The following is a 27073-nucleotide window of genomic DNA, read 5'->3' on the forward strand; positions in this document are numbered from 1 at the left end:
GAGAGAGAGAGAGAGAGAGAGAGAGAGAGTGTGTGTGTGTGTGTGTGTGTGTGTGTGTGTCAGTAAGCTCGTGGTGTGTACCTGTCTGCAGTAAACTGGAGGACTTCAAGGAAAAAGGCTATCCCGTTGGTCCCCAGGTTCTAGTAATGCAGCGCCATCTTGTGGGATGCAGTGGTAACTGCCTTCTTAAATTCCAGAAGGGACTTCATTCTTTCATGATGGACAGTATTGAGTATTAAATTTTTTTGGTTATGTTTTAACTGTGATCTTTTATTAAGTGCCTCAAAGTAAATAAATATGTAACAAAAAACATCACCTTTTTTCAGGAAAAGAAATGTCAAATAGTACACCCAAGGAATAAAAAAACGTCTGGCAAAAACAAGGCAAGTATGTTCAACTCAAGCTATCAAGTCCAGGAACTTTTGGGAAGAAAGGCAGGAGTGAACTCAGGACCTCATGAATGCTACGAAATTGTATTTAGTCGGGTGTGACAACACCACATCCCAAACAAACTCAGACACCGCAGGATCATTAACACAGATTCTTGGAAAATGGTAACTGTGATGGTAAAGCACGATGCCACATAGGATCGGCTCTGTGCAACCAGAGAAAAAGTTCTACTTCAAGTTTAGAAGGAACATCTCAAACAGCGCAACGCAAGGCATGCACGGGGATTGCTAGCGCTGGAACGCAGAGACCCGCAATGTTCTTACATCGCTGGACGCACGGAACTCCTTAGGGCGGCATGTCAGGGCCAGGGTGAGCCAGCAACTGAACACATTTACTCCATGCACTGTTTAAAAACCCTACTGCCCCAACTTTTCCCCAGTCTGTCGAAACAAACCTCAGTAGTGTCTGACATGCAAAATCTTTACAAGATGTGAAAGCAGCTCCTACCTGAAGGCAAACTGATCCGATGTCCGTCCTTGAGCTTCAGCCGGCTTCTCCGGAACTTGCCCTTCCTCTTCCTCACGTGCGGCCCCTCCTGGTTGAGCTGGAAGATGAGGATGTTGAGCTCGCGCTCCAGCACGTCGATCTCGCGCTCGGCCAGCTGCTGCTCCCTGCGTCGGAGCAGCTCCTCCTGGGACTTCTGCTGGAGAGCAGCGCGGCTCAGCTCCTCTTCTCGGGACCGCAGCTCCTGTGACAGAGTCACACCGGCAAGTTGTTCCAGCAGGAGAGAGCATAGCATTTCGGGTCTACTGCCCTCCACTTGCACCCTTTGAGAAGCCAGAGCTAGCCAGGGATAAAACACCAGTAGTTTTTGCTACCTCTTGGGCTTTTTACAGATGGATCCAAAGAATAATTCAAGTCTGACAGTACAACTATCATAAAGTAAACACAGACGACCACCCTCCCATAAACAGGAAGGTCAAAAAGAAACTGGCAGCAGTGGCTGCAGCTCAGTGGTAAAGCGCTCGCCTAGCATGTGTGAGGCCCCGAGTTTGATCTCCAGCACCACTATTAAAGAAAGAAAGAAGAAAGAAAGATGGGGAGTTCAAATAGCAAAGAAATGTATTCACTGGGATGGAACTAATCCTGAATTGATAGTGCCTCTACCAAAGTAGACTGAGATTCTGCTTTCAAATGCTCTCCAGCTTTATTTTCTCTAAATATACTGCATCAACAAAATTGCAGGGAAATGTTATCTTTGAGGTTACCAATTGCTTCTGCTTATATAGATCGGCTAATTCTTATTACATAGCAGATCAGTTATTTCTTCATTACATCGTGTCAGATATAAATTGCTATTACTTGAAAAATTACGTATTTTTAAATTTTTCTGTGCATTTTTTCTAGTACTAGGAATTGAACCTGGATGCTCTATCCCCTGAACTACGTCCTCAGCCCTTTTTATTTTATTTTGAGGCAGAGTCTCACTGAATTGCTCATGTGAGGCTTAAACTTGCAATCCTTCCGCTCCAGTTTCTCAAGGAGCTGGGGCTATAGGTGTGCATCAAGGCTCCTGGTTGCTAACCCATCTTTTCACTGACCTTCTCCAAATACAGTAGTTTAGCAAACTTGAGGTTTTACTGTGGCAAATGTGAGAACAAAAGACGATTTCCAGCCAACTCAGAATTTCTAACTTGTTATGGGCACGTTTGTATTAAGACATTACTTTTCAGCGGTGTTGATACCCATCCAACTCACTGTTGTTAAATGAGACGGCATGAGGGTGAGAGACGGGCAACACATTCAGTCGGGAGTTTTATGTTACAACTGCAGGAACCAGTTTTAATTCCGTGTCCCAGCGCAAAATATGCATCTCCTTCCAACAACTTCATGAATAAAACAAACAAAACTACTTTCCTAAGACTTTATAGGACAAAAAGTATGAACAAAGAGAAAGGCACCTAAGTAATCTTCCTAGTGAATGAATTTTAAAATCCAAAAGGAAAAGGAAAAAGGGTCTGGGGTGGTAGTACCCTTCTGAATACCTCGAAATCATGAAGCACACATGAAAAGTGCCTTCTGTTGCTGAGATTACTAATATGAATATTTGCTTAATTGCTTGGCACACAATTCGAGTAATTCGGGTAATGCCGATCCAGATTCCTGGCTGTGGAGGTTAATCATTAATGACCACATGCTTTCCTTCAGACAACAGCCAAGACAGGTGCGGCGCAGGAGGCACCAGGACAGACACACAGAGATAAGAAGCAGGAATTTAGGGAGGATTGGGTCTCTAGGGAGGCTGCCCTGGACTGAATAACACAAGCCTCAGCCAAGTTACTGACCGTGAATCCCAAGTATGCCACCTCCTACGTAAGGCAATCAGTGAACAAGAAAGGGAGATAGGGCACGCACGCTGGGCTGTTACTTCATCAGAAAGATGCAGTTAGAGACCTCTAAGCAAAAAAAAACACTATACATTCTTCAGTCTGAAATCAAAAAGCTTACAAGATAGTGTAAGTGCTGTATCTCAGGGAGTGATGTGTAAGAATCAGAGAAAAAGAAAAAAACAGACACCACTGAAAAATCAGCCAGAAGAATAACAAAGAGACTACTATCCACCTCCAAACAGAGAGGGGGCTGACGTGGATTTTGAAAGCACCTTTGCATTCTTATACTACATATAATGAGAATTACTCAACACACCTTTATTCTGCAGTTTCAAAAATAATTATTAATAATTAAATAGATTGGGCTGGGGATATAGCTCAGTGGCATAAGCACCTGCCTGGAGAGTGCGAGGTCATGAGTTCAATCCCCGGTACCGCAAAAAAAAAAAAAAAATTAATTAAATAGATTAAAACAAGTTATTGTCAGTAATCCTACTTCCAAACTTAAATGCTGTGACTTGAAGCATTTTTCCCCCTCAAAATCTTTTTCTACTATTTTTCTAAAATCATTATTTTTGTGATTAAATATCTAATTTTAGAAACCCTAAAAATAATTTGGAGAAGTATAAAAACAAAATCATTCTTTCTTTATCACTTGAAGTCACCACAATGTATGAGAGTTGCCACAAAGCCTGGGGATGACCTCGCAGGGAACTGCAGGGTGAGGCAAACCTCTGGCCCTTCTCCCTCTGTTATTTCTCCTCCTCCTCTGGTGCCCAGTGCCTGGGCGAGGGGTGGGTGGGGCAGGAAGTCGGCACTACCTGGGTCAGCTAAGGCCACTTTCTTTCTCGTGAGGCCAACACCTACTTAGCACTTATTATGCAGAGTACACACTGGACACTCTGCATGCAAAGCTGACCTGAGCCTCCCACCTTCGGGAGAAAGGCTTCCTGTGACAGTCCAGTGACTGACACAGAACACAGAGAGGGATACTTAGCCCAAGACAAAACGGCAACTCACAGCTGAGCCCCAGTGTGGCCAGGATGTGTGGCTCAGAGCTCTGGGTCTTTGCCATGACTGCAGAGAGCTACAGATGCCAATGTGTGTTCCTTGTAGGTGACCTGTTCGGCCTTTGCCTTCATTTCCAAGGGGAAGCTGACAACCATGAAATTGCCTGTCCCAAAGGCATCCATCTGAGACCAGACTTCAGTTCCCAGGCGTTCATCCCAGTGCTACTTCTGAACACTGGGGCAATAGGCAACATGTGAAGTATGATAAAAAAAACTATAGTAGTGAATATTCATACTTTAAAAATTATAGTAAAAGCGAATTCCCATTAATCCTTTTTACTTTGAGCACACTTCTCCTCTTATTCTTGCCACCTTCTGAAGCAGTTCTGGAAGTCCTCTTTTGAGTGTTTTTGATTATGCTGTTGTAACTGTCTCAAAATCCTGAGTCAGTTCAAAATATTAACCTTTCACAGTCATTTTGACTTTGAAAAAGCGCCAGAAGTCACAGTCCCAGATCTGGTGAATATAGTAGATGCGGACACACTGTAATGTTTTTATTTGATAGAACCTTAAACATTTTAAATGGATTCAGGACATCAAAGCAACTATAAATAGACATTCCAGAAAGAGAACTTCCAGAACTGCTTCAGAAAGTGCAAGAATAATGGGTTAAGTATGTCTGAATTGACAGGGAGAATTCTCAGGTGGATGAATGGCAATGTGTCTTTTCCTTTCATCATTTTTTAATTTAAACCTTCACCATATATTTTGATCACATCTTGTACTTCCCCCCTTATCTACCTGAAAGCCCTATAAAGTATGAAATTCCTTCCTGGATATAACTTTATAAAGATTATCAGTAACTTACAATGTTGTATTTTTACATAACATGTTATGAATGTCTATGCATAAACATGTTACAGGTTCCATAGAAAGACTGAAACTAGTAGACAATTTATACACTTCAGACAAAAATAAACCCTGACTCATCAAAATGTTAAATTACCACAAAAAAAAATGTCTTTAATACAAATACTGCTACTGAATCCTGAAAGCATCCTTGAATTTGGAGTTCTTCAGTGCCCTTTCATAGCATTTGTCACCCTTCAAGACACCATGCTAATCCAACTCACTCCCCAACAGCCTGTCTTCCAGTTGCACTTTGACTTTACAGGCTGTGATATAATTGCAGTCCCTAAATGTTTAACTTTTGGGCTTATTTCTCCCCTTTTAAAAGACAAGCACAACTTAACACAAAACATTGAGGTCAAAATTTTTTATACTTTCCTGGTTTTTCCAACAAAACAACAGTCCTGGAAATAAGAGATGTGAATTATGGAGAGACACCATCAAAGAAGCTGTAAAACACACCCCAAAACAACACGTAGGCCTTGTACAGCTCTGATTCACACAAACAGTGAAAAGACATCTCTGTCACATCTGATGTGGAACAAATGCGACATTAAAGAATTGCTGTTAATTTTTTAGATAACAAAGGTAAGGAAGTTATATTTAAAAATGCTTGTCAGGTAAAGATGCATACTGCAATACTTATGGGTAAAATAACATAAATCTAGGATTTGGTTTTAAACCTGCCAGTGTTAAAAGTGATAATGAGGAAGAGAAATGCACAAAATGATTTCAAAAACCTGACAATTACTGTATGTAATGTATACAAAGAGTTTATTATGCTATTCTCTCTTAATTTTACACTGAAAAGTTTCCCAAATAAGTTTTCCTCCAAATATATATATTCAGTACACTTTTGTAATGTTTTTATTTTTAAACAGAAAGAAAGCAAGCCAATAAATACTGATGTCTGAAAGTACTGCAGAATAATGCTAACTAGCAGCACCTCATTTTATATATAATTTTTAAAGATGTGAATACAGAATACAATTAAATATTTATCTCACCTTTTCCTTTGTTCTCAGCTCATCAAACATTTGTTGGATTTCCAGCTTCCAGTCATCTTGCATGGAATGGAAAGACTCTTGAGGCATTTCGGTCATCACAGCCACCTCAATATCAGACAGCTGTTGCAGAATTGAGGCAAAGGATGGGCGAATATGAGGGTCTTGTTCCCAGCACTCTGGAGAAACAAGAATCAACAGTAGTTCACCTGTTAGCATGGTCCCAACGACCTCTAAGATAGCAGGGCTTTTAAGGCAGGCTTTATTCTAAACTGTTTATCAGTTTAACATCTGTCACTGTAAACCCAAAGTTCACATCTTCAGTGGCTGCTCCTAAATGGTCTAAAGAAATATGGATGATGCTTTTGCATCCTTTACATTACTCAGTGTCTAGTAATTACTCAGTGCAGCATGCATGGTAATTATTCATTGCAAGGCTGCTATTGTCTGTATTACATCACAGTGAAAACATAGACATCTGCTTTCTGGGCTTTACCATGAACTGTATGCTTCAGAGACCTAAGCTGCTATGGCTAAGAAATTTACTGATGCAGAATTACATATATGTAAAATTCAACCCATAAAACCAAGGTCTCTAAAATATGATAATAATCACCAGAGGAGTTCTAGGAAATAGCCTGATAATGAAGTTAACTTGGTGCTCACAAAGAGTTAGCAATTTTTTAAAAAGCCTGTACAACTCTTCTGCTCATCAGGTAGAATGTAACACAGCCAATCTGCACCCAGCTCAGGACTGTGCTGTCCTCCTCTCCCCTACTGAGAGCGGCATGAAAGCGTCACTGCCATTCACTCGAGTCCTGCACAGAAATGAGCACCACTGATAAAAATGGATGGCTTTCACTTACTCAAGTCACCAAAACTGTATCAACAGATGAGGTCTCTAACTTTTAAAACAGTATAATAACTTAGAAACAACTGAAAATGATAATCACAAGCATTGCCTCTAGGTTAAAAACAAGCAGATGCTCTCTGAAGTGACTTTCCTTGCACACAGGCCAGTGAGGGCTGCACAGATACCTTTCATGAGCTTGGCAAATGGCTCAGGGCAGGTAGATGGGATGGGCAGAGTGAGCTTGTTGACTGCCACCCCATAGGCCACCGCCAGACCGTCGATGCCGCGGTAGGGGACCTCTCCCGTGAGCAGCTCCCACAGCAGAACGCCATAGCTGCAAAGCAAAGTTCCCACATGTGAAATGGGCTGGGAGTGTCCTGTTCAAACGACGGGGCTGGGCCTCACGCTGCAGCGCAGTATCCACAGTGCAGCACTCCAAGGGGTGACTGAAATATTAACCATAATAAATACCGCATAATAAAATACCTACAGGGCTCTCCAGAATCAAAAAGTCAGATAACAGCAAAGGTTGGGGAGGATGTGGCGAATCAGAGCTCTCATGCACTAGGAGCAAGAATGAAAAATGGTGCCACTTCTGTGGAAAACAGTCTAGGCTGCCCGCAATGGTTTAACCCACAGTTGTTGTACAGCCCAGTGATTTCATTACTCTCAGGGATAACTCCAAGAGAAATGAAAATATACTGCCTCAAAAAACTTCCTCATGAATGTCTGTGGCAGCACCATTCACAGGAAGCAAAAGGCGCAAGCTGTCCAAACATTCATCAACAGAAGAATGGGTAAGCACAATGTGGTCTAGCTATAAGTGGAATATTAGCCAGAAAATGGAATGAAGTTTTGATACAAGCTGTAGCCTAGATGATCTCTCAACATTATGCTCAGTGAAAGAAGCCAGGACAAAGGCACAGGTACTAGAAGACTCCATCTATATGAAATTGGCAGAAGAAACAGAGCCGAAGACACAGAGTACAGCCTGATGGCTGCTTGAGGCAAAGAAAGCAGGGAACTGGCAGAGAAGTAATGGGAACAGGGCTTCCTTGTGGGACAATGAAAATGCTCTCAAGTCCACAGAGGTGATGGATGTACATACAACCTTAGCAATACACTGCCACAGAAACTATACAATTTAAAAGAGTGAATTGTAATTGAATGGTATCTTCATAGAGCTGTTAAAAACACAGAGAAAACATGGAATTTTAATATGTGCCATATAGGATTTTATATGTGCCACATAGGAACATTAAATAAAGGCAGTTAAGCCTGTGGGGCACTTTAACTACGCAGGGTGTGATTTCTCTTTGCTGTTCTGTCATTGTTGGCGCTGTTCTGTCCCTGTCTTCCCAATGAGCAAAGCAGAACAGAAGACAGCCTGGCGTTCCGGCTGGCTGCGGCACTCCCCTTGCCACAGGAGTCTTCCATCTTTAGGTGGAACGATCTATAAAATGAAAGGATCACTCTAAATGTTTTCCTCAAATTCCCTCCATGCTAATGTTGTTGGTGAATTCCAAGGAATCAGAGTTTGCCAACGGCCCTAGAAGAGTCCCAGCTTGTGACCAAAGACGGTGCAATGCAAAGATGTGTGCTCACCTCCAGATGTCACTCCCCTTGGAGAACAGGGAAGACCTGATGACCTCAGGGGCCATCCAGGCATAGGTGCCGGCCGCGCTCATCTTGGTAGTCCTGTGCCACTCCCTCGCCAGCCCGAAGTCCGTAATCTTCAGTGTCTTATTGTACACATCATCATGTTCTATCTTCTCCAGCAATAAAACTAAAGGGAAACCAAAGATGGGGCATTTTCACATTCTGATTTTTCAGTCACAATTTTTTGATGGCATCTAAAATGCAATCACACTGTAGTTTCTGCACGAAATAAGAATGACCTTGTATCTATCTTATTTTATTTTCTTTTTTCCAGTATTAGGAATAAAAGCCCAAGAAATGTTCTACAACTAAGCTAAATCCTCAGTCCTTTATCCATTTGTTTTTTAAATATGAAACAGGTCACTCTGAGTTTTATCTGACTGAAAATATACTGCCTCAAAAAACTACAGCATATGTGTAGTATTTTATCTAACCTACAGTATATGTGCCATGGTCCCTAAGGGGTTTTCTGTGCCTGAGTTACAATGTTTTAAGAAAATCAACAAGCATGATACAGCTCAGCATTTTGTATTTCTCTTTATGAGAAGTAAACAATTTCTAGGGACTTTTACTGAAATATCACGTGTTGGATCAAAAGTCTGTGAAAGTTTACCTGCTGTAAAAAACACACTGTTTTCTTCCAGGAAATTCTTTCCTAACCCAACGGAGCATCTTTCCTACTGAATATATTGGAGAATATCACAAATGCATGATCTATAACCATAATTCATTTATCATCAGACATTATGAATGTGCAAAATGTTCATGGATTTTTAAACTCATAAAGATCATTTATAAGGTATAATTGCATTACTCAAGTTCAAAATACAGGAAAAGGTAAAAACTCCAGAGAACACCAACCAGTTGCTGGATTCCCCGCCCCCAATCCTGGCTATCTCCCAACTTCCAGGAGGGATGCTCAGGCCAGGTTTGTCCCCAGCTCTCCAGACCACAGCTACAACCAATGTGCTTTCAACCGCCACCTGCACCCTGCCCTCCATCCTTCCCTGCCCCTCCGTTGCTCTCTCCTGGCTGACGCCCTCTGCCTGGAAGCATGGGGAGTGTCCCTTCAGTTCCCCAAGGCAGCTGGAGGCTGCCCTTCTTTCCTCTTGAATCCATCTCAGGAACCACAGCTAGTAGAGTCTTCTTCCTAAGTGTCCTGGCATCCTTTATGTTTCTAACCTTCCAGAAACTAACTACGAGCACTCCCACACCACGGATAAACCTCAAAATCATTGTTAAGTGACATAGCCAGTCCTGAAGGACCCATATCTGATTCCTAAGGCAGTCTGTCAAAGAAAGTACAGGGACAGATGTGGAGCAGGGGTCCCCAGAGACTGAGGAAAAGGTCTGGCTGTAAAGGGACGTAGGGGACTTCCCAGGTGATAAGAAATTCAGCACCCTGATGATGATAATGGCTACAGAAGTATAAACATCTGTCAAAATTCATCAAACTGTACACTCTCAGAGGGCAAGTTCCCGGTATATAAACCAGACCCCGATAACCGTGCACTTCAAAACAAACAAAAAACAAAACCAAAAATCTTCAAGGCTCCTATGACTCAGGGACAATGTCCCCGATCCTCACTGGGCACCTGCACAGTGATTGCACTTTCCATGAGATCTCATTCCTCCGAGCCAGGCTGGCTCAGCCTCTAGCTAGAGTTGTACCTTAGTGAGAACCGTGAACTTCCCCAAGCAAAACAAAACAAAACAAAACAAAACAAAAAGGTTCCCTCTACAACTGCATGGAAGTCCTGTTTCCATTACAGCACTCAGGAGGCACAGTGTACTTATTGATCTGCTTTTGCCTCTGACTCCTCCACTAGAGAGTTAGCTGAGACAGAGAAGGGAAAGAAAGAGATTGGGTGGGAGGGAAGCGGATGGGAGAGCACTAATGCTCCGTGGTATCTTGTGCCTGCTCTGCGGGCTCTGGTTCAGGCTCAGTGCCGAATATCCACAGAACAGAACAGCTCATGTCTGCACTTTCCTCATGCAATTCCTGCCCAATGGAAATAAAAACAAAGTAAGAGAAGAGTCACTAACATACTGAGTGCCCACGATATGCCTTGTTCTTTACGTGCATTTCATTCAGTCCTCACAAAAATCACAAAACACAAGTCTTCATCATCACAGAACTAGTGCTGAGAAAAATATGGTGACAAAACGAATCCATTTGAACAGTGATAGAAATTTCAAAATAGGGTGTCTGTGGTGGTGGGGAGGGTTGTCACTCAGATTTTACCTTAACAAATAAAAATAAATTTACTTCATCTTTTATGAAGATATTGTTATGCTTGCACTAGAACATAGCTGTACCAGCAACTATGTGCTAATAATCAGAAAAACAAAACAACAAGTTCATGCAGCTTTTTAAGAATAAATTATCCACACACAAGAGGAGAATGATATTCCTCACACCTGAATTTTGGAAGATCGAACATGATTTTTAAGAGGATCATCTTTTTTCAAACATTAGTTTGCATTGTTCACAGTCTACCTGTCAGGTGAGGTTAAAGGCATTTAATTACAAAACCCACAATAAAATCTGTATGTGTGCCCTTTTATAGAAAACTGAGGCACAGAGACATGAGTGACGTGACGTAGATCACGTGGTTAAGGAGCATATTATGGACAGCTGAGTTAGGTAGCAATATTATACACAGTCAAATAAGACTGGACCCTCGAGCAAATCAATGTAAAGATGAAAACTTACTACAGCTGCGGCTAGAGGCACACCTGTTGGGGGCCAGGCCTCAAGATAAAGACAAGATGACCAGGCCTATGATAAGTGGTCTAATAACAGCTGGTCCAATACGTCTACATCAACATCAGTCACCTCGGTGAGTGACCAAGACCCTTGGACACATCCTTTCCTGAAAAGTTCTTTGTTCTTTCCATGTACACTTGTTACATGACTTGCTTGCCCACTGGATCAATACTACCTAGGTGGCTATACTTATAATGTTTCTTTGTTTTTTTTTTTTTTTTTTTTTTTTTTTTGAGACAGGGTCTCGATGAGCAGTTCAGGCTGGCTTTGAGCTCACTTTTTTTCAGGCTGGTCTCGAACTCACACAATTTTGCCTCAGCCTCCCGAGTGCTGGGATTACAAGCATGTGCCACCACACCTGGCTATACTTATAATCTTATTGCTTGATCATAGCTTTGACCCATGTGGTTGTCCTCTATAAAACTTCCCCTGAAAAGTGGGGTCCTTGGCAACCCACTTTTCGGTCCTCCTTTTGTCTTTCTTAGGCAGAAGCTATCTTTCCCTCAATAAATATTTCCTACTCTTAACCCCCTTTGTTCCTTGGAATTCTTTCTTCGACTTGGAGGAACATGATATCAGTGTAATCAGACATCTATAGCTTGGAAGTTATATTATTTCCCCTCTATATTATTTAGGTTTTTTTGGTTTTTTTCGTGTGCGAGGAATCAAACTCAGGACCTTGCTCTTGCCAGGCAGGTGCTTATGCCACTGAGCTATATCTCTGGCTCCATGCCATTTAGAGGTCCTGTATCATTTCTTATATCAAGAAGAGAAGGTCAAGTAGGCTGACCCCAGAGGCTACGACCTCAAAACTATCTACACTGCCTCACTGACCGCTTTTTATCAGCTTTTCCCAAGAGCTTTCTTTCTCCTTCGGGAATTTGTCTTCTGAGGTACACAGTCCCCTCCATCTTGATTCTTGCTGCTGGTGAATCACCAGGAATCCAGCTGGAGGCAGAGGGACACAGTGACAGGCCACATGGAGTTCACAGCTGGACACTGTGCTTGTCTCCTTGCCTGGTCTGGGACGCAGGGCGGAAGCTGTAAGTTTAGATTACAATAAGGAGTAGAAATGAGCACAGGGAGAGTGCTCAGACTGCTCCCGAGAGGCAGCATGCTGTAAAGAGTTCACCCTCATGCACAACGAGTGGATATGAAGTTGCTTTTAGCAAGTCTTCAAAAACACTGTCGGATTGCAGGAAATTCTGCAATCCTTTAAGACTTTTATTTGCATTGTGTTGTCAAAACTGACAATATTAGATAGTCAGAACAGTTCAAGCAACTGGAAGTAACCAACACTAGGTTTAAACATGGAGGGATATTTGAGTAGGGACTGCTTTGATGAGTAATCAACACTGACTATGGGTACTGCTGTGTTGGAAGGATTTTTGCCCATTTGATCTTGTATTGGGATGTTTAGAGAGCCCTGACCCCCTCCTTTACATTCTCATACCCATGGCAGAGATGAAGAATCAGACTTAGGGGGTTAAAGGCTCATGGGTAAATAGGAAGCAGCAAGGTGAATCTACCATCTTTCTTAATCTCAATGCTGTGTTACATAGGGAAGGATGCAGGAAAGGAGGGAGAAATAAGGTAGGAGGGAAGTGAAGACTGCCATTGGGAAAGGCCATTTACGCTTTCTGCCTGTCTCTGTGTGCCTATATTCAAAGTCCAGCTTCCTCCTGGGCATTCCACAAATTCATGAACTATTTTATCTTCATATCATTTATCACTCATCTATTATATTATTGTGTTATTCTTTTTTAACCAAAGATTTCTCTAATTATGAACAAGCTACTTAATCCCAGAACTATATTTTAAAGCTGTCTCAAAATCACCTAACACAATACCTCATGTATCACAGTGTCTGACAGAACATCTTTGGTTGATGCTAATTATCACCAGTTCTAATGAGAAAACCACCTACTACTTACTGAACCTCTGCTGAGGTTTCCGCACATTTAACAGTTCATGCTAACAGTCTGGCAGCAGAGGATTATAATCTTCAGTTCACAGCCTACACATGTTACCCAGGATCTGAGGGCTTCAAAGACCCTTTGAGACAGAGTTCCAAGTCCTCTTCTGTACCATTATAAAGTCATTGGCTGTCACAAGGAGTAAAGCAACGAGAAATCTCATTCTGTGTGCTCCTGAAGGAATTAATATTTGAATATTCTTCCCACGTCAGCTAAAGCATATTTACTTTTCACACCTTACTCCTAATGAACATAAAAAAAAAGAACACTTTTGAGAAAGAGCTTTAGATCCCCAATCTCTTAACACTACAGCTAAACCACAGAAAGGATCCTGAAACAAAGGTGAATTATTTAGCTTACATTTTCCCCCTTACAGTATCACTAATCTTACTTCTGAACAGTAACTGTTCTTGACACCAAAAAAGACTAGTGATAACATGGCTTACAGATCTGTGAAACTTTTCCAAAGCACTTCTATATGCACTATCTCCTTATTCTCATATACAGTCAGATAGACAGGACAGGTTAAAACTGGCACCAAAACCATTTCAATCCCTTGCCCTGGCCCTTAGACACACACCACCAGGGCTGGGAGCCCTCAAGATGAAAAGGCTAGAAAATCAGCTCAAAAATAAGTAGACGCAGAACTGAGAGTGAGAACTGAAAGCCACTAAACAGTGCTCTTCCTCTCTAAGTTACTCTGGCTGCTTGGGCTGTGTGTGTGTGAGCCGTGGGCCTCTAGAAGTCGCAGAGCACAGTCCCCCTGCCCGGGCCCAAAGTTTCCATATGACCTGAGACTCCACACCTAACAGCTAACAGAAAACAAGTTAAAATAACACCTGAATGTCAAACGTTTAGGGCTCCAAGAAAGGCTCATTGTTTGGGATTCTGTTTCAGAGGTGCTGGGCAGAATTCCTGAAATTCCTTATCTTTTGGGCGATGTGACCGAAACCACAAATAGCCCTCTCACAACAGGTTATACAGTCGGTGCCAGGCCAGGTTTCAGCTAAGGACACAGGTGTGGCCACCTTCCACCTCCACTCAGGGAGGCAGGAAGGGCCACGGAACACCAGCAGCCAGTTGCGAAAGCTGGGCGGGCAAGTCAACTCATCAATAGGCGGCAGCAAAGGTAATTTCTCCCCTCCTTAGTAACCTAGCACTGTGCAGTTGAGGCCCCTCTCCTGGAGCTTCAGCACAGATTTTAACCCTTACTAGCCCTATCTTTGAACAGCTGGTCTCAAAGCCTAGCGCTCCACTCACCTGTTCAACCCTGAGGCACTTGATGTTTTTCAGCCCCTTTGAAGTTTCCCATTGGTCTTTCCAGAATTATAGTACATAATGTATTTTATTTTTTAAAAAAAAGCTATTACAATGCACCCATTCATTTTCTCTAACATTTATGGGATCACTGTGTCCAAATTCCATTCAATGAATCAATTAATCTTTAACTAGAAATGCACTATCCAAAAAAAGGCCATTAAGAAAACAAGTTGCCCCGGGTGTGGTGCACGCCTGTAATCCCAGCACTCGGGAGGCTGAGGCAGGAGGATCATTGCGAGTTCGAGGCCAACCTGGGCCACAAAGTGAGCTCAAAGGCAGCCTGAACTGCATAGTGAGACCCTGTCTCAAAAAGATCAAAAAAAAAAAAAAAAAAAGGGAAAACAAGTTGAAAAAGCAACAAAATAGAGGATTATATTAACGAACATCACTTCTCCTCTAGGATATATCTAGTTACTTCATGAACTTTTTTATTTAGTTTTTTTTTTTTTTTTGGTTTTTCTCCGGTACCGGGAACCAAACTCACGACCTTGCGCTTGCCAGGCAGGCGCTTTTGCCGCTGAGCTAAATCCCCAGCCCACTTCATGAACTTTTACTCTGATAGTAATCAGTGCTGTGCACCCATAGAGGGTAACTTTCTAAAGTAACCAACACCACTGAAGGAATAATGCTCACATTTTCCTCCACACTCCCCCACGCCTAGGCACCCTGTCCTTTTTACTCACCAGCCCAGAGCAAAGGCCAGACTTCCCTCTTCTCAACTTCCTTGTAAATCGTCAATTACCTTCCCAGCTAGCTTCTCTAATCTTCTCAAAATGAACTCTACATTCTAACCATCTTAGAATGTTAGAACAGCCATTGCCAGGAAGCTTCTTTCTGCCTCCTGACAAGGCCTGTCTCCCTACCCACTGTGCCTGCCTGTGGATTGCCTTCCCCTCCCACGTTCTATAAAACCGTACTTCCTGCTCTGGCGGCAGGAATAACCCCTGCACTCTATGGCAGTGACTGTGGGCCACTCACAAGCCCACTGTCCTGCCTTGATACTCAACAAGATGGTACACAGCTCCCTCCCACCCGCTTCCTCCATCCCATCCCGAACTGTCCAGGGTGGAACCCTCCCATCACCGAACCTAAGCCCTGCCCTGTCTCCTTGGTGCAATCTCTTCTCTCTTATTAACTGGTAAGCAGCTAGAGGGTTTTGTGTCTCATTAATCTTTTTTATTATCATGGCTGCTCAGCAGCTAGCATTGTTATATGTGTTTGTTGAATAAATGAGTAAATGAATAAGAAATCCTACAAGGGAAGGATGGATACAAAGAGAATGAATTATTAGGAGCTTCTTCAGCTGCTCATTATAGAAAACCAACACAGCTCTGCCCTCCCAAAAAAAGTATCAGCATCTGAACAATTCAGGAATGAAGACTGCTTTAAAAGTAATTATAACAACAAAAAAAATTCAGCATTAACTGTTCCTTTCCATAAACTAATAGAAATTAGAATTATCTTAGCTATCTCGTGTATATATTTTTTTTCCCTTCCTTCTTCTTTTCTCCTTTCCCTCAGCCCAGTTGTTCTTTCCTTTGGAGCAGTTTCTTTCCCTTTCACAACTACTTTGAAGATAACGATGTGCAATATATCAACCATTGTTGATTTCCTATCATCTTATTTTGAAATTCTGTATTGTTTTAATGTTTTTTCTATTTTTTATTCTCTTTAAAATAAAATAAACAAACAAAAAGTAATTGTAACAAGCCAGTTATCTGAGTATTGGTCTACAGCTGAGGCTTGGCCCCTGAAGCCTCACTTTACTGCCCTCCAGACAGCCTGACCCCTCTGCTCTGCTTGTTCTTTCTGTTGCTCCCTGCTTAGCTCTTTTCATCCCTCCGACCTCATTCCAGGACACCTGCAGGGCTCAGTCCTTAGACTTCTGCTTTATTCTGTTGACACTCCCTCCCTAGATAACCTCAGCGTTAAATACCTTCTCTGGCGAACGTACATCTCCAGCCTGGCCCTCCTTCACCTGGCCTTCAACTGCAGCCAGTGTGAGCCTGTAAATGCGGGTGACACAGCAGCTGCCTCTGCTCACAGCCCTTCTGTGTCACAGTGGAAGCAAAGGACTGCAGACACCCCAGGCCCAGGTTCTGAGCTTTCAGATCCTACTGCTCCACCCTCTCTTCCCTCCTGTCAGTCACACTGGCCTCCTGCTAGGAATCCTGTCATTTCTGTGTCTTCTACCAAGAATGCTCCTCCCTACGTGGTCACTTCTGCATTGCTACAGATTATGCTGAAACCCAGCTTCTCCTGGGGCCCTCCTTAGACACACTGATGTTCCCTGTATCCCAACATCTTCACCCTCCTTAGTGACCTTAATTTTTGTGCTAAACGCTTACCAGTAACCAACACACCCCATACTTTATTATTTATTTTGCTTAATGTCTGTTTTGCCCACTCAAATGTAAGCTTCATAAGGGGAGGAATTTGTTTCTACTTTGTTCACTATGAATACCAAGAGCCAAGAAGAGTTCCTGGCCCATAGTATAGAATCAAGAAATAATGGCTGCCTGAATGAGTGAGCTTGTTAAATGTAAATATTATCTTCTATAAAGAAAATATAGACATGGTCAACAAAGTAGAGCTTCATACTGCTCATATGCCAAAACAAAAGCTCTCCACCTTTCACGGGAAAGCCTTTCTGGACACATACACTGGTCAGTTTTAACGAGAAAATTTTTACATTTCATTGCAAGTGCAACAGAGAACCTGGATCCTCTGGGGGTGGGTACAGGAATCACCAACAGTAAGCCAAATTAGAAAGACCCTCCACCTCCACCAAAACGAAGTAAGTTACGACTAAGTGGCACTACAGTTGCAGAACAAAATAATAATGTTCTTAGGTTACAAAGAGTGAAGAAAATGTTTAGATATCAATGAATATATGCACCAAAATAATAAGGAAATATATAAGGCACTGAGAGTGCTTCTAAACAAAATAAAAATGAATACAGTTGCCAGCTTACATTTAGACTTTGTCTTATGCTTTATTAAATACTTTGACAAGTACCAGGAGATGGCAAACTTCTGTCCACAGGCCAAACCTAGCATAATGTCTCCTTTGTAAATAAAGTTTTATTGGAACACAGCCACACTCAACAGGTTACATATTGTCACACATGTTTTTAGCTAAAACAGCAGGTCTGAAAAGTTGCAACAGAGACCCGATGACCTGAAAAGCCAAAGGTATTTGCTGTGTGGCCTTTTATAGGAAATTGACTAGGCCCAGACCTACATGGTCTCCCTCAATCCTCACATCATCCTACTGGGAAATTCTAGCCCATGACTGATGGAGACAGAGCTCGAATCTCAGACAGCACGATCTTGGTATTTGTCCCTCAACATCAGGTGGACAAACGCCAAGAGATGTTCCTTTCCCTAGAGTTTCAAGCCAGAATAAGCCAAGCAAAGTTTCACCTGCACCTCCTAAGACCAAGCATCCATGGTTACCAGTTACTATGAGTGGGATACGGTCTGCAGCCACTGAGGAAATTATACATCTACCCAGATCACCCATAAGAAGGAATTCACCTAGCTGGTCCAGGAATTGCAGTTTTCAACGCTGGCTCTTTCTGAATCATCTGGGAGGTAGAGATTTCTTTTTGAGACAAACTCTTGCTACATAGTTCAGACTGACCTTGAACTCACTGTGTAGCTGAACCCGGACTCAAACTTGCGGTAATCCTCCTGCCTCAGAGTCCCAAGTGCTGGGGTTACAGGTACGTGCCACCACGCCCAGCTGCGAGGTGTTTTAAAAAATCTATTGGGGCATCCTAAAGCAAGATGGATTCATGGATGTGTAAGGGATAGATCTGTGCAAGCAAAATCTTAGTGGTAGAATCTAGATGGTCAGTATGTCAGCTCCCACTTAAAAATGATTTCAGTTCTGCATCTTTCAAGATTTTCAAAACAAATGCTAGAAAAGAAATGTATTACTTGTTCCCAGCTGAGGGCCACTGAATCACAATACCCAAAACTGAAGTGGGGATCTCATTTTTAAAAGCTCACTGAGAAGGTAGGCATGGGGCATAGCCTATAATCCCAGCACTTTGGCAGGATGAGGCAGGAGGATCACAAGTTTGAGGCAAGCATGGACAACTTGGCAATTTAAGGAGGCCTTGTCTCAAATTAAAATAAAAAAAGGCCTGGAAATATAGTTCAGTGCAAAGGCCCTGTGTTCAATCCCCAGGACCACAAAACAAACAAATAAATAGAAGCTCATGGAGAGATTCTGATTCTACTTTACCCGTGGGGACTGCTGCATGAGATAGCAACTTTCTCTATCAACAGAACTCACCCCTTAGCCTTGAGGTTCTTCAAGTATGTGTTCTCCAAACATGGTCCATGTAAGACAGAAAGAACGGAGGCCACCCCTCCCTCCTCCCTGTGACAGCCAGAGGAGCCATTATGTCCCCTCCCACTCCCTGTCCTCCTCAGGGTGTCCCAGGCCACTGGCCTCAGGGTCACTCGCCTCCCTTGGGGGACCTCAAATCCTCAGGTAGCAGGGAGCCAGGCTTGTGGGACAATATTGCTCTCCCTGCTCCTGTGCTCCAGGAGAACCTGCCTGGGCCAGCAGGCTTAAACCCGGGACCTGTCCAAGATGGCCCTCTCTACTCCTGCTCCCCATTCCTGGGAAAGTCTTCAAATAGATCCACAAGATGCACAAACTGTACACAAGTGGCCCACTGATGCCCTGTATAAGCAGCTCCTTGTAGACCTCAGTCAGTGGTCGGTGTTCAGTCGAGGAGGGTGGCCAGCCCCGATGGGCTCTAGAAACCCGAGGCACAGACCAGCAGGGAACCCCAGGGAGGCAGCAGAGGCTGCTGGAAGAGCTCCAGAAAGGTGCCACAGGGGACCATGAGCCTAGGCTGCTAAGAAGCTGACAGGGGTGGCGGGAGTTGCCAAGAGCTGTGGCACCAGCGGGGAGGTCTGTGGAGCTAACAGAACTGCACTTAACTGACCTGTGATTTCCATCCAAATCGAGCGAAAGAACCCTCAGCTGACTGGTGACACAGGGACCCTAATGGGTCCCTAAGATGGTACAGGCAGTTAGGGGCACCTGATCAGTCTTCCTGTTACAGCGTGGCATTCAAGTGAGACCCAAAAGTGCCCAGCAAGGCTACCTTCCTTGCTAAATCTGTCTTGGAAAATATGGGAAGCTTTCCCCAAGAGAAAGAATATATTAACATATAACGGGTCTACTGCTATTTTATACTGTTAAATAGTTGCAAGTGTATCATTTGAAGTATCTAACAGGGTAAATATCATTTGCTCTTACCCATACAAACAAAAGCTCTCCAGGGGTCCTGTAAACAAATGTTTAAGAAGTGTTCATCCAGGCAATACACGGAGAGCCTAAGGGGTCAGGTTCTGGGAACAGAGGCCCTGGGTTACCTCTCGGCACTGACCTCCCAGTTGGTGGCTTCCACCAGCCAGTTAAGCCCTGCTGCAGCTTCTTTCCCTGTGAGCGGGGCTGAGAGGCGCACTGCTCAGAGGCATTAAGAGCAGTCATGGCATCAAGGGTGCCATCGGGTGGCACCCAGATCCAGGCTGGCTGCTGTTTCTACTCCCACCATTATGTAGCTACCTTGAGGCACCAAAGAGAAGGCATATTTGGAGGAGATGAAACTGGAGTTTCAGGCTCCAAAACAAAATCATCACAGTTCTCTGCCTTCCTAGGAGCCCTTCCGCCCCTACAACCCTCCACCAGACACGTCCACCCCAAGTGCTTGGCTGCCCTTGGAGGTCCTGGGGACAGCCGCTAACATTCAGTGTTACAATCAGCAGTCTGACAGCAGATAAGAGTCATTATTTTCCTCACTCTAGCAGGAGGGAGAAATCAGAGCAAGAAAATGGTCTGAATGAATAAACAACTTGTGATTTTTAAAACAAGGTTGTGATCATAAGTCATCAACAATTTACGTCAAACAAATGTCTAAGTGAGTCGCTGTATTTTTTATTGCTGCCATTCTGAGACTCTGACAGCAAAGTCATAAAGCAAATGACCCCAGCACTGTACTTTTCCTTCACAGCTGTTTGTCTTTAGCAGCAGATCACACAATACTTTCTTTCTTCCTCAAGGACCCTCAAGGACACCCTGGGGCCCGCTACTTAGTGCACACATCCTAGCCCCGTACCTAGAGCACTGGGGCCTGGCACCTGCAAAGTCCTGACTCTGTCTTTTCTTATTTACACTCCTGACTGTTCACTGTTCCTTGAAAAAGTCATTATTTACCCAACTGCCTTTGATGGGTGCAGAAACATTAAACAGATTTCTCCTACAGACCTCTGTCAATCTTCACAGGAGGATACGGCACAGTGTACGCGAATCAAGACATATAACTTGCTGCAGGTCACGCAGCTAGCAAGAGAGGGCACTAATAAAGTGGTGCTCCGGTTCACGAACTTAGTTCTTTCCATGATTCTGGTCACAAATCGAATTGTATGAGAACTGAATCAAATATCCCCATAAGGTAAACATTGACCCTAACCATTGAATTTAATGTAGTTCTCATCCAATTTGGTTTGCGACCAGAATCATGGAAACAAGCTCATGAATTGAGGTACTACTGCTAGCTCTCACTATCCGTAGAAGCCAAACTGGTCCATGTTTATTACACGTCTTAATTCTTTTTACTTCCCCTCTGCTTGTTTTTTTGGCAGACATGCTAATAATTGCAACTGCACAACTGCCATTCTTTTCCCATTAGACTAAGCTCCCTGATGGCAGGGATACTGTTACTACCCTATGGTTTGCCACTGTGTCCCTGGAGCCTACAAGACACTGGCAGAGGGTTAAATGAGTTTCAGCATGCAGTGATTTTCCTCCACTCTCTGAATGCATATAGATATGATTGAAATTTTCACAATAACCGGAATGTGTATATAAAACCAACAGTTTCATAGTAGCCCAAAGTTGCCTTATATTATCCTCTAGCTGGGGCATACATAAGCTTCAGTGAAGTGTTTTCTACCTATCAGGCATCCTGGGAGATTCAGAGCTGAGCATTTTTTACAACATAAATGATGCTCAAAACCTACAAGTGTGGCTCAACTTTCAACTGCTGCCTTCGGTTTGAAACTAGACAAGGTTATTTACATTAACACAACATATCGGCTATTATATTATAGACACTTCTGCAATGTGATAAAACTCAAGACCCATTAGAAAACATGAATGAAAATCTGTCAAGTGTAATAAACTCTTGTTTATTATTTCTCTGGTGTGAGAAACTGTGAGTGTAAATAAGGACTAGAATGTATCCCAGATATTATGAAATAGGAACAAAATGTTCAGTTGGGAAGGGGAGCTAGGCAAGGCGAGGGAGAAATGAAGGAAGGGAAAAGAAAAAAAACAATAAAAGATGCAAAAATGGAAACAAAGCCTTTGTAAATAAGGAGGGGACAAGGGATTGAAGGGAAGATAAGGGAATGGGGAAAAAAAGGAATAGAGATAAACAATAATTTACACTGATTTGGTTTCAGTAGTTTTCTACAGGCTTTGTTCTGTGTGTACAGTATGAGTGAAAATAAAACTCAATATTGATTTTTAAAGCCGTATTTACATTGTCATTAACTCACTACCACCATAAGCAAATAATGAATAAAGTCAAATAAAACATGTTGTAACAGAGTACCTGCTACACTCAAAAATCTGAACAAGAAGTTACAGCTTCAGGTATCATAAGGAAATTCAAAAGAATCTGCGTTTATTCACTGGACAAATACAACCCGACCGCCAGGATAAGGCCATTTGCTAGGCACTATGATTTTCATATTACAGGACCTATTCAAAAATTTCATTTTATATTAGTTAAATAACTATCATAATGGTCATTCTGCAACAAATATTTCCCTACACTAGTGATTAGCCAATTAAGCCTTTAAAGAGTGCAAGAATTTGAAGTAAAGGGAACCTTGCCTGCAATTACAGAAATTAAAATGCTCAGGTAAGTTTGGCAATGTTTTCTGAGGGTAGAGCCTTTCAAAACTATGTAGCAAAACAGGATACATCACGTTTAGGTACAAATTCCCTGTGATGAATGTGACCATTGTATAGGTCCAAACTGTACCAATGAATTAAAAAAAAAAACAAAAAACTACATAGCAAACTGTAATCTCCTTCAAAGTACAAAACATCTACTTCATATCCAGTAGCCTATAAAAGTGTTTCAGGTGTCAATGGAAACCACTTAACTATAGTTATTCCAGGATCACATTATTTATTTTACTATTTAAGAGTATTAGGAAGTTTTTTAAAAAAACTTTATATTTTATACAAAAAAGCTTAATTTTTTGCAAAACTAGAACATGGCTTAGCATCCCCTCCTATGGTTTCCAAACACTAGCAACCATGCTGTACCTCAAGAACATGTACAGACCTCACAAGGTACTGCCACAAACAAGCAGACTAGGTACAATGCAAAAGTCCCAGCTACTGGCCATTTAGCTTTCAGGTATGAGGACCAACGCACCTCAAGCTCCTTCTCATGCTGATGATCTGCTGTCCTGCCTGCAACAGAACACATTTGCTAATGCTAGTTTCCATGTTATCACAGAGCCGCTATCATGCCAAGAGACAGAAAATGATGCTGTAGCTGTCCTTGGAATCTTTGGCTCTGCACAAAACTCCCCGCAGTTGTCACTGGGAGAAGGGCTTAGCAGGACACATGGACAAGTCACTTGTTCCATGGCAACAGGTTATTTCTTTCAACAAAAGCATACTTAGGAAATAAGCACACATTGAGAGTACACACTACCAAATTTGAAATTATTTACAAAAGTAAGTGCATTGAAAATCAGCGTGTCTCTACTCTGACAATCTAAAAGCAAATGAATTCCAGAGTCCTTCATGGAGCATCCCATGTCAGAGGGCTGAGACATACCACCACCGTTACTTCCTGCCACACTGTTACACTTTGCTCTGTCCCTGAAGCAGCTGAGATCCAAATCATGCCAGACTTGGGAGGACAGAGACATCAAATGAAACCTAGACGTATTCAACCTCATACAGAGCTACAACACTCAGATTACTCCTAACAATGAAAACTGCTACATTAGTAGTTTTCAAGTAAATTTCAGTACTGAAGGTTTCTGACAGGGAAAAATACTTTACACAAACATAGGACAAACCTATCATTTCTTCTTGATTCTCTTCTTTCTGCACTTAGAGGACACTATCCCCTTTGAGGTAGATCCTGTCTCAGCAGGTTTTACAAGCCTTGGAGACGTGTAGCTGTGGTAGGCCAATGCCAGTTCTGGCTGCATCCTTTAATCCTTCAAGAGATTTCATTTCCTTCTAGGAATATGAAGGGATCTTCAATAGCAAAGAAACAACTTCAAACAGCAATTTTACTAACTCATTAATTAAGTAAAGTTTGATAGAATTTGTATTTGGGCCATATGGGAGTTCTTTGTTTTAACATCTGGAAAATCCAACGTGATTTATAAATAAAGGAAATGACACAGGCTAGGTCTTTGGGATTTCAAGGACTTGTGCAAGGACAATGGCTTGTTCTTAACCCCAAAATTCATAATGGCACAAATGAGGGCTTCCTGCCTGGAAAACAGAATCAATAATAAATTCACATGTCAAATACAGAGACACTGAAATGAAGAAAGTGAAATGTTAAAGGATATGAAGGTATAATTAAAGCGAGAGAGTATGATAGAGCACTTCCTTAGGAAGCACAAGGTCTTAGGTTCAAGAGACAGTGTGCGTGGGCACACATAAATGGGGAGAATAGCAACCTCAATACAGCATTTGTAAAGTGGAAGTAAAGGAGCAGTTTGGCAAGGCCAGCGGCCACAGGAAAAGCTGGGGTTCCTCAATCCTAGGAAGGCCTGGACTTGCAGAATCCTACCCAAATAAACAGGGGAAACACAATTAGAGCGATGAATACATCATAGTTGGTTGTCACTTCTCTTAAGGTATCTAAAGGTCAAGCTCATCCTGAAGTTTCCAGAAAGTCTAAATATTTACAAATGTTTGATCTACAAGCAAACCTGGCGCCCATCTTTTTAAAAGGCACCCTGCGACAACAAATCAAGGCAAGTGAGTCACGTGCTCCAAAGCAAGTACCCAAGCCCTGCCGGGCCTGTGTGCCTTGGAAAGCCCGAGCAAAAGACACGGTGGACTGCAGCCCCTCTGGCCCAGAGTTCCCTCGCTGGGAGCCCGCCCCTGGCTGGCCCCTCTGCTCGCTTACTGTTGCTGGACTTGAGGTCCCGGTGTAGGATGGGCACCACTGCCTCCTCATGCAGGTAGAGCATGCCACGCGCGATCTGCACTGCCCAGTTGACCAGCACGTGCGGAGGGATGCGGCGCGCGCGGCGCGGGCCGGGTGCGCGTGGGTCGGTGGCGGCCAGCGCGCGGTTGAGCGCCCCACCGCGAGCAAACTCCAGCACCAGGCAGAGGTGCGGCTGCCGCAGGCACACGCCGCGCAGCTCGATGATGTTGGGGTGCCGCAGCATGGCGAAGAGCTGGGCCTCACGCCGCACGCTCTCGGCCGCCGCCGCGGCGTCCTGCTCCGGATCGCGGCGCGCCGCTTTCACCGCCACCTCCTGGCCCTGCCAAGTGGCGCGGAACACCTGCCCGAAGCCTCCTGCGCCGATCAGCTCCTTGAGTTCCAGCCGCTCGAAGTCGACGTGTACAGGCGAGCCGGGCCGCGGCGGAGGGACTTGGGGAGCGGCCGGGGACGCGGGGCTGCACGGCGCCACGTAGCTGGCAGGGAAGATGCCCAGGCGACGCCGCACCTGGCCGGCCCACCAGCCCTCGTCGCCCGACACCGCGGCGTCCTGCGACAGCACCTCCACTAGCTGGCCGCGCCGCAGGCTCAGCTCGTCTTCGCCGCGGGCCTCGTAGTCGTACAGCGCGGCCCACAGCCCCGTGCCTGCCGGGGACGCACCGCCCGGGCAGGAGGAGGCGGGCGCCAGGGATCGCGGCGCGTCGGCCATGGGCACGACGGGCTCGGCCTCAGCCTCCGGGACGTCCCGGGGCGCGCATCGTTCGCGGGTTGGGGCGCGCGAAAAGCACCTCGGGCTCGGGGACGGCGAGGTCACGCCCACCGCCCGCGGGCTCCGGCCGGGATCTCAGCGCCTGCTGGGCCGCCTAGGATACAGCAACGATCCCCGCGGCCAGGGGCGCTGTCGCCCATGCTAGTGCTGGGCCTGCAGCGCGCTCCCCAGCCGAGGAGCGCCCCGCCCTTTCTAGGTCCCCCCTGGGCCCGCCCTCCTCCCCAGGTCTATCCCGCTCCCCCGCGCGGCCCCGCCCTCCTCCGAGCCTGCCGCCTTCCGGCGCCCACCCGTCCGCGCGCACCCTGGCGCCAAGGTGCGCCGCGCCCGCGCGCCTGCGGGCGGAGCCAGGAGTGGGCAGAGCTGAGACTTCGGGAAAGTTTAAGCCGAGGGTGGTAGTGCTGGGGTAGCCTCTTCTCTCAACAGCCGGCGCGGGGGTGGGGGCGAGCAAGGAAAACCAGTGTGCTAGAGGCTGGCGGGGAAGAGACCCGGGCCTGGTGCCTGACTACTGGAGCGCGGGCCACGACCTGGGTCAGTCGCACACGTCTAGACACCGAGTGCCCGCGTTTGAAGTCTGCACATTGCTGAAGGCAGCGCCGAGCGAGCCCCGGGGGCAGAGCCGGGCTCCCCTGTGGGCCGGCTGCTCTGCGGGGAAGGGCCCTCCTGCCACCTGTGCGCGCGCACGCTTGCGTGCAGAGGTTGTGAGCCTCCTGGGCAGGATATGAAGATAAAAAAGAGTCAGATATTGACGCTGCAAAAATTTAAGTTATCCTTTAGCAGTCAGATTTCTCTAAGCGTGGGTCCTGGGCTGCCTGTTAACCACAGGAGAGGCTCTGTTCAAAGCTAGGCTAGGGCACGTGGAAATTCTGAACCACTCAGCGATGGGGTTTGCGTTTTCCATCTTTCTTCCAGCTGCTCACTTAAAACCATTTACCAGCTGTGTGACCTTATGCAAGTTACTTTGTGACTCAGTTATCTCATCGTAAAATGGTAATGATAACAAGTGGCCAACTCAGAGTGGTTGGAAAGACTGAGTTAGATTTCAGGAGGGTGAAGATACACCTAGTGCATAGCAGATACTCAATAAGTGTTAGCTCTTATTAATATCTCTTTTAATAAACAGCAAGCAGATGTCTGCGTTGGTCCCTCTGGGAAACATAGTTTCTAATTTTTTTCTAATATTCCCACTTGCCTTCTGATTATGACGGGCAACATGTATTCTCTATTTACAGCAATGAAATTAAGATTCCTACATAAATAAGAGAAGCAATGAGTCAACCTAAGAGGGAAAAAATGGTACATTGGCATATGGATATAGCAAATTGATTAAGATAGTACTTTACTGACTGAAGAATGGAAAATACTGCTGGGTTGATGGATGAACTGATGGTCTAGAATGGAGCAATTATATAATTAAATTCAAAGTACAGAAAGGATATTAAGTGTGGAAATATTTGATTAGGGCCTCACATATGATTATTTGATTAGCCTCACATATGAGGCTTACAGGACAATAGGAGAATTTAGGAGTGTTTGAACCTACCAGAAATGTTAGCCTAGGGCTGGGGATTTAGCTCAGCGGCACAGCGCCTGCTTGGCAAGCTCGAGGTCGTGAATTCGATTCCCGGTACCGAAAAAAAAAAAAAAAAAAACCAAAATGTTAGCCTTAGGAAATAAAGACAGACGTGTCAAAGACAGTAGGCAGAGAAGAACGCTAAGGATTTAGTCACCATTACAAGCCTATACTCCCTCATCCAAAAGGAGGGGATGCAG

The 27073-nt window shown here is 44.2% G+C and overlaps 1 protein-coding gene across 1 annotated transcript in view; it reads right to left on the reverse strand.

Moving 5' to 3' along the window:
* The window catches only part of LOC102030204 (mitogen-activated protein kinase kinase kinase MLK4), a 41986-nt gene extending 16415 nt beyond the window's left edge, over positions 1-25571 (reverse strand). Inside the window, exons 1-5 of the mRNA XM_005404962.2 lie at positions 24496-25571; positions 8162-8342; positions 6742-6890; positions 5707-5882; positions 898-1138 (exon numbers count right to left, since the gene is read on the reverse strand). Coding sequence (XP_005405019.1) covers positions 898-1138; positions 5707-5882; positions 6742-6890; positions 8162-8342; positions 24496-25243 — 1495 coding nt within the window. The 5' untranslated portion in view covers positions 25244-25571. The remainder of the gene's footprint in view (positions 1-897; positions 1139-5706; positions 5883-6741; positions 6891-8161; positions 8343-24495) is intronic.
* Positions 25572-27073: the final 1502 nt, after the last annotated feature.

This window comes from Chinchilla lanigera, unplaced genomic scaffold (genome assembly GCF_000276665.1).
Source record: "Chinchilla lanigera isolate Chin_1 unplaced genomic scaffold, ChiLan1.0 scaffold00091, whole genome shotgun sequence".
NCBI lineage: Eukaryota > Metazoa > Chordata > Mammalia > Rodentia > Chinchillidae > Chinchilla > Chinchilla lanigera.